This window comes from Xiphophorus couchianus, chromosome 3 (genome assembly GCF_001444195.1).
Source record: "Xiphophorus couchianus chromosome 3, X_couchianus-1.0, whole genome shotgun sequence".
Lineage (NCBI taxonomy): Eukaryota > Metazoa > Chordata > Actinopteri > Cyprinodontiformes > Poeciliidae > Xiphophorus > Xiphophorus couchianus.
In genome coordinates, this window is record NC_040230.1 from 13,365,657 (window position 1) to 13,379,528 (window position 13,872).

A 13,872-nucleotide genomic window follows, 5' to 3' on the forward strand; every position below is an offset into this window, starting at 1 on the left:
TAGGCATTAATTCACAGAGCTAGATAAAATGGCCTAAATGTACCTTCAATATCTGTAGGTTACACTTTTGAGATTATCCAGGATTTACTGTTGGGGATTATACAATTGAAAACTAAAAAAAAAAGAAAGGAAAAAAAAAAAAGCAAAGCGCCATTTTTGTCAGCCACAAGAATAATGGTATAAAGTAAGTTTCTGGGTCAAAAAGAAGATTAGTGGAACAGATAAATAAATTGATTTCCAAACAACAGATGTATGAGAAAACCTTTAATTTATTGTTCAGTGAATAAAGTACAACACTTAACAGCTAAAATCTCAATCAAGATATTTCAAGTCTGTAAAAAAAACTACTAACAATTAGATTTCGTATTCCTAACATGTTGTTCTGCAGAAAGAATTTTTTTTAAATACTTTTAAAATTCACCAGTAGTACAATATAACCGATGCATACTGTTATTTTAAGTGCATTAGTTTATATGTAGTTATGATGTTTTTGGGGGGACTGTAAGAACTATTCCATAATTTGCTTCTACTAGGTTCTGTTATATTGACATTTATTCACAAACAGTAAAACAACCAAAAATCAAAAACTTTCTTTAAAGTTACAACGGAGCAGAAATTAGTATTTACACAGATGGACGAGTGAAGTGAACGACGGCATCTGATGTGAGGAGGAGAAAACGTACAGGAGCTTCAGGAGTGAAAGACAGGAAGAGAGGGAATAGTAGGAAGGACTTCATTGTTTAGGGGGTTCGTACTGAATGAGACGCATTGCATTCTCGTTTTCAATCACTCCCTTGATAAACTCTCCTTCAGCCAGTCGCTCTGTGATGGAGTGAAAAAGAACATTAAAGAAAACACTGAACAGATCAATAAAAGAGAAGCACAGAAAAGGTTGAATAAGGACTCTATAAATCCGCTCTTATCTCTTGCATTTGTCAGAGAGACAGTTGCATGCAATGATAGTGTCACTTAAGGTTTTGCATGACTAAGGGATTTTACACACAAAATGAAGGTTTTATGGTTTAAGTGTGGATGTTCTCCAAGTGGATCTACGTCAGGTTATTTTCATTTATTTTAAATAATAAATTGAAGAGTTTTTTTTTTTGTTGTTTTACATCAGTTTAAGAAACCAAGTATTCCTAAAACTGTATATGTTTTCAATTATAAAATATCTTTAATTTTTATGCAAAATAAATCTTCCAGAAAGCTGAACAAGAAGAGTGTTTTAAATCACTTTTGGTTTAACATGTTTTACTTCATATACATACAACTGGACAACTCAAGCAACTAAGTTTTAAGAGCAAAAATAAATCTGCTCTTATTCTAAAAACAGATATATCTTAATTAGAATCCAAAAAAGGTAAAATAAACATCATGTTCAGTTTAAAAATAAATCCCATATCAAATCTATTTTATATAGAACAAAAATATTTTTTAGGAATTAAATCTAGAAGATTTTATACAAAAAATCCAAAATATTTTGTATGACATAAATATATTATAAAAAACATAAAAGTATTAGTTGTAAATGTACAAATATTACAAACTAATTAAAGTTTGAAATAAGTCATAAAATGTATTTCTAACAATCATAAAAAAATATTTTTATTTGTAACATTGATTTTCTGTGCAGTAAAGCCTTTTAAGTCTATGAATAATATTATTTAAATAATAATATTTGACTAATTTGTTTAGTTTGTTTTCCCCTACTTTAGACCACAGAACAATTATATGTAGCTAATATAAGTGTAGCAAAGCCCTACTAAGCATAATATGTTTTAAAGCAGTCCAACTACAAAAATTGTAACTGTGATGTAAAAGACAAACTGTTTTATAAAATATTTGTCAAATAATCTAGTTTAAGAAAAACGTTTAAAATGACACGCTGCAGGGGCCTGAGTTATATGTGTACGAATCCAAAATGTGATGAAATATATAACAGGTTTCAACCCTCCTGAAGATTTACTTGCACCAAAAAAGTGTAAAAATTACAATAGTTTTTGATCTTACATATTTATGTAATTTTAAAACACAGTTCACATCAAAATATTTTTTTGATGTGAATTTTTTTGGAGATTCTTAATTATTTATTGTTTGTTTTTTACTTTTAATTCAATACATTTTCGGGAAACATGAATGTAGATAATACTTAAAGGCAAATAAAATTGTAATTTTTAAAATAATTACAACAGAACAACATAGTGCTAAAATCTTTTGTTTTTCAGCAAAATCCTCACAAATAGACATTTTGCAAATTTAGTTTTATTACTTTAAGGGAATTAGTTCAGTTATTAGTTCAATTCAGAAATTCAGATTTATTTAGAAAAAAATGTTGATCAAAGTAAAATTTTCTTTGTCACTAAATTCTTACAGTTTTACTTAAAATATACTGAAGCTGACTTAAACAGAAAATCATAATTATTTTTAGATGGGCAGTTTTTAATTTAATGTCACAGTAAAAAGAATATATAAAAGAGTACAAATGTGTTTGAATATGGAGCAAAAACTGTGAACGATTAACTAAATATATGAAGGTAAAAATAAAATTTGGAGATTTTTATTTATAAAAATGCCCCAGTGACGCCCTTGCTGTACATTGCAGGGGTAGAATGTGGTGTTCGTGTGAAGCCTCTCACCATTGTCTTTCTTGTCAAAGTAAGCCCACAGCTTGTTGGCTCTCTTCTCGGGTGTGTTCTCATCCTCTGGTAGCTTCTTCTGCTCTTCCTCGGGAATCAGCTTAAAGATGGCCTGAGAGGCGGGGGTTGGGTGGAGAAAAAGAAAAACAGGATAAAAGTACTGCCACACTCCTTCTCAGCTGCTCTGAACATGCACAAATCACAGAAACGAATGAATGAAGATGCTTGTCAAGTTGTGAACACTTTAGAAAACTAAATGAATCGACATTGTTTGTGTGTGCTGTGAATTTGAGCCTTTGGTTTCAAATTTCCCCTACAGCAGATATTCTGGAAAGATTTCAATAAAAACAAAAGTTTGCAGCTTATGTCAAAATAACGACAAGTCCTCAACTGAAGAGAGCAAGCCAGTCAATCTGCAATGAGCCACTTAGAGTAAAGGGGGCTGAAAAAGACTAAAACTCGGTGTACTTCAGGTTCAGGCCTTTAAATGTGTGTCCCACTTAGAAAGGATGCTCTCATCTCCCAACATTTAAGACACATAGATTAACATGGATTAGTGCCAAGACTCAATCTGCCAACCAAAGGACCATGAAGTCAACTCTTTCTCTTACTTCACTTTACATCAGCCTCGCTGCACTGATCATGTGGTCTCCATAGTGCAAATAGTGTAGTTAGACATGGCTATCTATTCATAATCTTGTTATCTCCGTCTAGATAACAAGGTTGTGAGGATGCAGTCATTTATAAACATAGAAAGGAGCTGTGCCAAAGCGGCTTATCAAGCTCTAATAAAGTCTGCTGTTTATGTCATTTATTCTGCCCAGATGAGGCATTTGTTTCATCTTTAATTTCAAATCTAAATGTAAAAATATGTTCTGTAAAATGGCATATAGTTTTTCCAAGACAAGTTTTTTTTTTTAAATTCAAGACAGACTTCAAAATAATCTGTTGCTCAAGGCTACTTCTTAGTTTTGTTAATAATTTCTTTAAGTTTCTTTGAGTCTTGCAAAAGTTTTAAAATGCAGCTATTTCACATAGTGACCGTAAACATGACTCTGTTGGACTGAAGCCAGTTGGCCAGGAAATAAATCCCATTACAATTCAAGCTGGATTCTCGGCTGATCTTCCTAAACCTCTTACAAATCTGTATCATTTGTCTTAAAACAGAATATGCAGACTGATGCTACGTAAACAATGTGTGGTATTTAGCTTGGTGCAGCAGAGTCCAACACCTGTCAAGTAAAAGATTAGACCAAAGATGATTGATAGTCTCCCTATCAGAGGTAGAGCTCAAAAACAGCCCCCTTGCTACTGTCTGCCTCTGCCTCTACTGTCTGACAGCTAAACCAATAATCAGAGAGATTATCAGGAGGTCAAAATGACAGGCTAATTGGAATGACAATCAAGACTGAGACCTACATGCGATGACAAGGGTTGATTATCTCCATTTATAGGCAACAACAGCTACGATGGAACAAACAGAAGACATGCAAAACGAGAAAACCCAAGCCATATGCTGCTCAAAGTTTACATTTAACAAGCTCATAGTACAAAATGTTAATCTCATAAGTCTCACAATCACAAGACTAATGCAAAACTATTGAGTTGGATTACATAATGCCAGCTAATACACATAAAACTCACAATTTGAGAGTTGTTTAATAACCAGTGTGAGAGAAAAGTAAACAGGGAGCCATGTTTTCTCATGCACACAATCTCTAAGTGAAGCCAGCCTTCCTACTTCATCGACCCTTTCACCTCTGTTTCTTCTATTCTCTAAAGCTGACCTCACCTGGCAGATTTCCTTCACCTCCGACTTGTTTATGTACCCATTTTTGTCCACGTCGAACAAAGAGAAGGCCCACTCAAGTTTCCTGGTGGTCTTCCCGCTGGAGGTCATGTGCAGGGCAATGATATACTCCTTGAAGTCTAACGTGCCGTCATCGTTGGTGTCGAAGGAACGGAACACATGCCGCGCATAGCACTTGGCATCGGTTTCGGGGAAGAACCGGGTGTAGATCTCCTCAAACTCCTCCGGCGTGATGCGCCCCGTGGGACACTGCTTCTGAAAGTTCTCATACCACTGGCAGATTTCCATCTCAGTGAATTTGGTGGTGAGCTTGAGATCCTCCAGGATCTCCTTCGATATCGCGCTGCTGGTGGCATTTCCCATGGCAGTTGCTTTCAGAGTCTTGGTCAGCTGTCAGTTTTGTGCTTCTTCTCTCAGTCCTTCAGATGCTTTTTCTCTCCTGTCCAAAGAAACTGTCTTGAAATATGTTTTTTCTCACTTGTTTGAGTTTTCTTGATGTCAAATGCCAAACAGAGTCCTGCAAGACATTGTAGATATGTCATATGTTACATGTCAAACATAGAAGTTATTTACAATTTTATCTACTTTATAAGTACTATTATGGTGTTGATCGAAGCTGCACAGAAAGTCTTACCTGGGGTTTGTGTGAGCAGCAGATAATGGCTGGACAACTGACTGTTTGTCTCGACTGCCGAACGGTAAGAGATAAGGATGGTGAAGGGAAACACCCCTCCAGGAGGTGACTAGGTTAATTCTGTTAATGCGGGATTTAAAGTGGATGAGTGTTTGACCAAAATGAACCCACTATCCTAATGATCTCTGTTAGATCTGGAAATCTAGAAGGATCTACAACATCCACAAGAGTTCAAAGTGATGCCATGTGTTACTGCACCCAAGACGTTACTTAACAGCCCAAGGTATCGTCTTGTTGTTGCAAAGAAGTTGGATGTTTTGACATGTCTGGCACATAATATCATTAAGAGATCTAGAGAATAAAAAGGAACTTATTGACACAGGGTTCGAGGCTGAAAACCAATGCTAAATGGCTGTTGATTTGTGGATGTTACAACAGGATCTCTGCATTTTCTGGTTTTGTGCCATAGAATAGCAAAACCAGTAAATGAGTGTAGACCAGAACTCCCAACCCAGCCTGAGTGCCTCAATACCCACAATCAAGGCTCACATCACCAACCACATTTTCATGGACTGTTTTCTAGTTTACCTACTTCATTTTGTATTGACAGCATGAGCTCAGACCTATTCCTGAACATTATTGTTAGTGAACAGCGCTTTGTACCATCAGATCATTTCTAAATGTATGCATTTTGGCAATGCGAATGGAGAAATATTTACAGCATAAACAAGATACAGAAAAGCAGCTGGTCTCTAATTAGACTGAGGGGAAGTGGAAAACAGTCCCGAGGCCTGACAAATAATCCATCTATCCAATTTCCAAAATACGCTTTGCTCTGATCTTCACTGCTGTCGTCCGAAAGGTGGCATACTCTCAACTCCATCACATGAATACTCGCTTCTACCACCAGTTCACCAGCTATCCTAACAGGCACTTCTTTAACTCTGGGAGAAAGCCAGATTACCTGGTGAAACCCAAACAGACACAGTGACAAAACAGAGGCATCAAACAGAAAGGCTTAAACCAACATTTGAACCCGTGACCTTCCTGCTGTGAGGAATCTAATGTGGGTTAAAGTCTTACTTTTCAATCATGATTCTTCTTAAATGAAGAGTAGAGAAACTACCTGGACAGACGTAGAAATACAGCTGTGTTACTATTCAAGTACAATAAAGCTTAATGATAGTGGTGTCTGTAAAACATTCAATTATGAAAACTAACATGGTACATTACAATGATGTGATGGTAACATTGGTTAAGAGTAGTATATACTGCCATCAAATATCTTTTTCATTTAAGTTTTCAATGCCAAAGTGCAGCTACCTGTGCAGTTCAAAAGTATTCACAAACTTCAATGTTTTTTATTGGGATTCTATTTGATTGACTATTACAAAGAGGGTGAATAACTAAAACGAAGAAAAAAAAATTATACACAGTTTTAAAATTTTGGACAAAAATCATTAGGAATCTGTAGTATCTGACTCCTCTTAAACTGATAATAAAACCCAGAAGCCACATAACTTGTTAGGAGATTTCACCTCTAATTTAGCTTAGCGTAAATACAGTTGTTTTGTGAATGTCTCAGAGGCTTGTTGGTGAACATTAGTTAACATCCGCACCATGAAGACCAAGCAGATAGTTCAGGAAAGTTGCAGAGAAGCTTTAGATAGAGATTTAGACAATAAAACAATACCCGAGGCACTAAACATCTCCAGCACCCAGAAGTTGGAAGATTAATACAAATACCTACTAAGACATAGTTGCCCATAAAAATTACAGGCCAAGCAACGAGAGCTTTAATCAGACGGTAAAATCAATGCACCTGATTTTACCGATCTTTCTGTGAAAGAAAGCAATAAGAAGTCCAGGTTTCAGTTTGCTGCACGTAGAGAGCAGCAAACATAGAAGAAGGTGCTTTGATCAGATAAAACCAAAATTAAGCTTTTTGATCTGCATACAAAACGCTGTGTATAGACAAAAACCTACAATGACTACACACCACCCTGAACACACTATCCCCATGGGACAACATGGTGGTGGCAGAATTATGCTATGGCAATTACTTTCTTCAATTGAGGAATGGAAGTTAGCCAAAGTTGATGGGAACATGGATGGAAGCCATTTGTAGACCAGAGTTTTAGCCTTCAGCAGGAAAACTACCCCAACATACAGTCAGAGCTATAACAGAATAGTTTCAATCAGAGCATGTTAATGTGTTAGAGTGGCCCAGTCAAAGTCCAGATCTAAATCCAATTGAGAATCTGTGGCAAAGATTGGAAATTGATACTCACATATGCCCTCCGTTCTATCTGATTGAGCTTGAAGACATTTCCTGAAGAACAATGGGCAAAATTTTCAAAGTTTCACTGCCTCTTATCTCACAGTGAAACATAGTGGTGGCAGCATTATTCTGTGGGGATGCATTTCCACAGGAGGAACAAGAAAATCTGATATAAAAAAATAAAAAGTACACTGAAAACTGGGCTTGTAGTGAAGTATGTTGAAAAAATAATGCATATTATGCTTTTTTCCAACGCTGTGCTAATTTGTCGCATTTGCAGCCCAGGCCAGTCACACTCAATTTTTTTTTTTTTTGGTACATTATAACATAAAATATAATAGAGAGCCAAACAGCATTAGAATCCAGCAGGAAACAAAATTGGGTTTTTTTCTTAAACAAGAGAAAATGTTATATTTATCCATTTTTATCATTTAATACATTGCAAAGATGTTGAATTAGATATAGATCTTTTTGTAGGACACAATTCCTAGGCTTTAACATTTAATTTCTCGTCATGCTATTTTTGAAATGTGCGCCTATCCCTGCTTTGTGACTCTAAAATAATTGCTGACACTGTAGCATCATGTCTCTATATTTTCAGGGTTATAAATTACAATTTAGAACCCATAATTTAGAACCCGTAGTTTACAAGAAACTGAGTGCCACAAAATCTCAAACTTAATCTACACCTTGTAAACTGACAGACAGCAGACATGCAATTGGACGAACTGTGAATCACCCTCAGGCAACATTTCAAAGCTTGCCTTAAGGTTCTCAGCATCCTGTATGCCATTTCAGCGAGCTCTGCCATCTAAATCCAGACAACCATCTGTCCAGTTAGTTTGACTCTCTGCCTCACCTCTAATTCCAATCCCACCTACACCCCTCAAATTACCGACAGTGCGACTGACGTTCTTCCTGTCCTATATGAGCATGGCGCCTGTTTTAGACTGAGCTGTCTGTCTTCCAGTTGGATTTACTAAAGTGAGCTGGATGCTGGAATGCGATTTCTGATTTTCCTACAGTCTAAAATTACATTTGTGGTAGCAGCATGGCAAATCATTTAACATTCACTGGTGAAAATACCTTTACACAACAATTTAACAGAGTGCAAATGCATTGTTATTAGCTTGTATTTTCAACCAGATTGAGAAGGCAGCACACTTACATCAGTGATTTTATTGACCATCAGGAGGGCGGCCATCTTTGATACATTTGCTACATCAGTTTGAGTCAGGTAATCATATCATGTGATCCTAATTGTTGATTTAAGATTAATCCTGAATGAAAACTATGCTACACTTAAAAAAAAAACAAGATAAAAATATTATAGTACAGCAACATGTGAAAGTACAACTACTCTGAAATCCATACTTTTGGTCTTGAAGGGTGTTTTTCTCCAGGAATATGCTGAGAACAACTATTGGATTACTCCTGCTCTGTCCTCTACCATTAGCCAATTACCATCATCCTGTAAGTGCTACAGCCAAAAGTATTACCCCCCTCCTCTCACACAAAACAATCCTTAACATGTGACCTGAACTATAGCATGGACTAATTGCCAGTGCTAAAATGGGCAAAGATTTGCGGCTACTTTTAAAATGCTTTTTTTTCCAACTGTGATGATGCATGCAACATTTAGGATAAAGCTTACATCTTCGCAGATAGAGAAGTGGCTCACGCCAGCAGGCAAGGTGGTGTAATTATTCTTTAAATCAATGTGTTTTTTATTATTAAAATGAATATATGCTGATTCTGCAAGGTGTGTACATAAATTGTACATGTTAAAGTTTATAGGGAGTGAGCGTCAGTCTGAGAACACCTAAGAAGATCTATTTGGCTCATGGCAACAACCTTATTGGCTGAGCAGGATTATACCCTATTAATGGACTGTGTTGAGCTTTACTTGTGCTACAGTTTCAACGGTGAAATGTCAGCCTGAAATCTGCATTACTCCGTTTTGCTCACATGTTTCCATACTCTCGCTAGGAGCTTATATGCCATATTATTTTGGCCTTTTAAAGACATATTTGAATTGTTCTTTTCCCATTCTTTCTAGGCACAAAATCAAATCAAAAATCAAATCAAATTTTATTTGTATAGCACATTTCAGCAGCAAGGCATTTCAAAGGGCTTTACATCGTATCAAACACAGAAACACAATGCAACTTAGAATCAACAATCAAAACACGACATTAAATCAGGTTCCATCAATAAATTTGTAATTGATTACGTTTCAAATACAATCCTAAACAGGTGGGTTTTTAGTCGAGTTTCCATCCATAAAAGGTTTACCTGTTGCACTCCTACTGTGTTATATGGAACAAAATACCTATTGATATTTTTATTCCCACTCACGCTCACAATCACACAGTTTAAAACGATGTAGACAGCATTTTAATGGGCTTCTGGCACATAAGCATAACTTGATTATGCCCATATGCATTATGCATATTCATTTAGTATAATGATCTTGTCCACCCAACTCTGACACGTCTCTTTATTTCCCTGTAGTTGTAAATCACATTAAAACGCATAAATTCGACCCTACTTAAAACTGTTTAGATTTGACTTGAACTAATAATGGAAACAAATGGAATTTTGAAAAGAAAATATTATCCAGAACCCCCTCGTCCCTTAACACTTCAGAGGAGTTTTAGATGTATTGTTGGAATATTTGTACGTCACAAGTATTGCCGTAAGAGGCAGAGTGTGAATGCTGAGCTGGACAATGCTTTAGGAAAAGAAAACTTCTTTCTTAACCAATACAATGCCTTGGTTGGACCAGACTCATATCTTAAGCTGAAAGAAAAAGAAAAAGAGGAAGGGAGTTGTTTCTAGATAAATATCTGTTAATGGGTCATAATGACAGGTAATGACAGACGAGAGCTTCCTAGCAAAACAAGGAAGGAGAGGAATAAACAAACTATAGCTACAATCTTGATTACTTTGTCCATAGTTTTGTCCAAGAACCCAAGCAGGGCATATTTGTGAAGACTTGGGATTTCCCATTTCTCCATCGCCCAGTGGAGAGAGAACATCAGTAGCAACCGCAGGCTTTCATTTATTACTAGACTATATATTAAAAGTATTTTTAGTGTTAATTATATCGGAACTTTACCGCATAGCTTCCACTGACTTCTGCACTCCCAGTTCAACTCTGAGGTAAGTAGAGATGAGCTTTTTATGGACTATAAAATTTAGCTGTTTGCTTAAGATAATTTTTTTTTAAATTTTGGGTCTGGATTTTGGAATAATAAACAAAAAAGTTGAGTTTCCAGATTAACTAACTCACAGTTCTCTGTGAGAACAACTGCACTACTTAAAAAGCACTACTTAAAGAGATGCAACTGAAACTAACATATCAAGAAAATGTAATGCCAGAATTATGATTTGGACACTGAAGTTTGCATTTTTATTAATTAAATAGCATCAGATCTCAATTATAGCTTGAGACGTTTTCTTCTTATTCTCGCACTTTTTTTATATCTACCAAAAATAAATGTTAGCTGATCTCATAGATCCCAGATTTATGAAAAATGCCAAACATGTTTGTCCACCTTCTCAAGATATGTTACAAAAGCAGCAGTAAGGAATAACAATCTACTTGATATTCCTTATCAAGGAATATCAAGTAGATATTGATAATAAAGTAAAATATTTATTTTACTTTAAATATTTTCTCTTCTATTTAAATTGCACATTATAGCTTTAAGAAAGAGGTATAAGTCTCACCTGTGAAAGCAAACAATACTATGTACTTACAGTGTCTTCCAAAAGTATTGACACCTCTTAGGTCTTTCATATCTTGTTATAACCAAACGATGTCATTTAATTTATTGTAATTTGATGCGATGAACCAACACAAAGTATTTTTTACTTGTGTACTAGAAGAAAAATGACTCAAGGTTTTCAAATTTTTGACAAATATTTGAATTTGGACCTTTTTAGTCTGATACCCTTAAATAAAATCCAGTGCAAACAGTTTTACCTCCAGAAGTCCCCTATTTGGCTATTTGAGTCCTGATGTGTATACTTTAGTCTCAGTAGGATTAATGCTTCTGTGAAGGCCTCAGAAAAGAGCATCTGAGAAAAAATACCATTATGGAGACCAAGGAACACAGCAGTTATAAAATAGTAAAGAAGTTTAAAGCAGGGCTAGGTTATAAAAAAACACATCCCACGATTCGGATGTCTCAAAGATAACAGTCTGATCCATTGGCTTAGTAGGAACAGTGCTGCAAAACTGGATTGAACTTTTTTTATTTATTTTATTATGTATACTGTACACCAGTGTACCTTTGAGGCAGGTTTCTTTTGAAAAACGGATTTCATCCAAAGCAATTTCCTGGTAAAATAAAGGCTAAATAAAAACTTCAAGTTAGTGTAAAAGCATTAATCGAAAAAGCAGCCATGGTATCTGAGGAGGAGCTGCAGAGATCCACAGTTCAAAAGGACAGATATTAATTGGGCATTTCACAAATCTGGTCCAAAAGATTGAAAGAAATTGTGTTCCCATTTGCAGCTTGCCAAGTAATGTAGAGAACAGTTTGAAGAAATGTAAGCAGAAATTGAAAAGAAGAAGTGGATAAGAAGTTGTTTTTTTATACATGACTCTGCTTTGTGAAATAGGTGCAGGACAGAAGAAGAGGTTCCAGTGAGATCCTTCTCATCTGCCCTGAAACTGATAAAAAAATTTAAAAAACACCCATGGCAGCCCAGATGGAGACCCTTGATCCTTCAGCTTTACCAGATATTCCTCCAACCGTCTCCTACCAATGTCAGCCTGAAACTGTTACCTTTTCAAGTGGAGTTGTCTCGGTGGCGGGCATCACTGTGGTGACTGGGGGCGTTGAACTCTCTTGTAGGTCCTGCATCCTGGCCTTTGGTTTTTGGGGAACTCTCATCGGATTGAGCTGTTTGGCTGTGGCGCTTCGGGACCAGCTGGCTCATGTTATGGAAGGGACCTCGACCTTGCTGGGGTTTGGGGTGGTGATACTTGTTCTCAGTTTTTTGGTGATGGCCAGCGTGCTCATGTTTCACCTCCTGACGAAGAAGAAGAGAGGTATCAGACGAGAAGAAAAAAGGGAAGGAAACCAAGTTTTGGTAGAGGGAGGTGAAGTTATAAAAAAAGTCACTGTATAAAACAGCATTATGGCAGAAATTGTTGTGGGCTTATCAAAATCCTCTACAGGATTTAGTATAAGAAATGTGCAAACAGTAGTTTTCCTGCTCCAAGCCTGGAGCATTTTTAACCCACATTAGCAGCACACCACACTTCCTGTTTCGTCACATAGACAGTTCTGCCTTCTCCCCCCGGTTTCTACACTTATCTCACTGAGAGGTCAAAATAAATACAAAATAATACTCTTTTGTTGTACTGAAAACTTTATAGAGGTTTTATAAATCTCAACACATTTCAAAGAACCTTTGATTTGGCCAATTTAATTATTTTAGATTACAAGAGATGATTAAATGCAGTCTAGAGTTCTTAAATGAACTGTAAAACAAGAGTTTAATTTCCCAACGATATTGTAAAGCCATTTGCTTATGGTGTGCACATCACATATTGGCGCCCAATTCCCATGAAAACATTGTGCAGATCAGTAATACAAAAGTTGTTCAGGCTGCGCCTAAAATAATAACTTATTTTTTTCTAACTGCTGATGACACCCCAATATAACTGCATTGCTTTCATACTAATTAAACATATACATTTGTTTTACTCGATTTTAATTTTATTCACTTTAAGGTAATTTTAAACAGAAAATATAAAATCTTTTTAATGCATAAAAGGGTTTTGTTATTTGCATTGGATAAAATAGTTAGAATTTGTGTTTAGTCCTATTTAACAACATGATGGTGTCTGAATTCAGGATGCTGTATTACATTTTGTTGTGTAAGACTTTAAGCACTTCGTGCTGCAAACTCAAATTCTAGTGTGTTATAAACATGAAACAGTTTTTCTTTTTCCTTGTGAGAATGCCACCTATGTTGTGTTTGGAAATGTCACATGTAAAATGTTCTCCACAGCAATCATGCCAAATATGGAAAGGTAATGAATTATCTGATATGTGAGTTTGTGTTTACATTTTTCTTTGTCTGTCTAAAACAATGTTCTTTTTTATACTTCATTATCTTTAGGTTTATAAAGTTTTATAGAATATTTCTTCTGAGTTGGACATTTTTAATCATTAGTTAATTTTTTTTAAGAAAAGCTGTACAATGCAAAAGCTTATGTATCAGTATAGAGATAAAAAAAAGAATGAAGATGTTTTCATGTAATGTTTAATGTACAGTATGAATTTATCAAAGCATGTACAAATAATGTAAGTAAAATGTCGGAGTGAAGGTATAAGTGTGGTCTTTAGCATTCATTTAATATGTAGATTGTGATGTTTAAATTCTTAACCTTAGCACTACTTAAAGAACTTATGTGGATGGGTTTGAATTTGGCGATTTGGAGCAATGCACAGTAATCCCACAGGACTGAGATAGGCAAATGGTCTGT

General features: G+C 35.7%; 1 protein-coding gene and 1 long non-coding RNA gene across 3 annotated transcripts; one reads left to right on the forward strand and one right to left on the reverse strand.

The window, feature by feature from the left end:
• Positions 1–251: 251 nt before the first annotated feature.
• On the reverse strand, positions 252–5,201 carry rcvrn2 (recoverin 2). 2 transcript variants are annotated; one of them, XM_028009721.1, is made up of 4 exons: positions 5,081–5,201; positions 4,429–4,963; positions 2,637–2,748; positions 252–822 (listed from the first exon to the last, which is right to left on the reverse strand). In XM_028009721.1, exons 2-4 carry the CDS (start codon positions 4,807–4,809, stop codon positions 734–736), a joined length of 582 nt encoding a protein of 193 aa, XP_027865522.1. In that variant the 5' UTR covers positions 4,810–4,963; positions 5,081–5,201; the 3' UTR covers positions 252–733. The 2 variants fall into 2 exon arrangements, with proteins under 2 accessions (XP_027865522.1, XP_027865531.1); XM_028009730.1 differs by having other exon boundaries at positions 4,429–4,885; positions 5,081–5,169.
• A 5,171-nt stretch (positions 5,202–10,372) lies between these two features.
• Positions 10,373–12,057, forward strand: LOC114142103 (uncharacterized). The gene is made up of 2 exons (XR_003594963.1): positions 10,373–10,526; positions 11,994–12,057. It is a non-coding gene; the product is annotated as an uncharacterized LOC114142103 (long non-coding RNA).
• Positions 12,058–13,872: the final 1,815 nt, after the last annotated feature.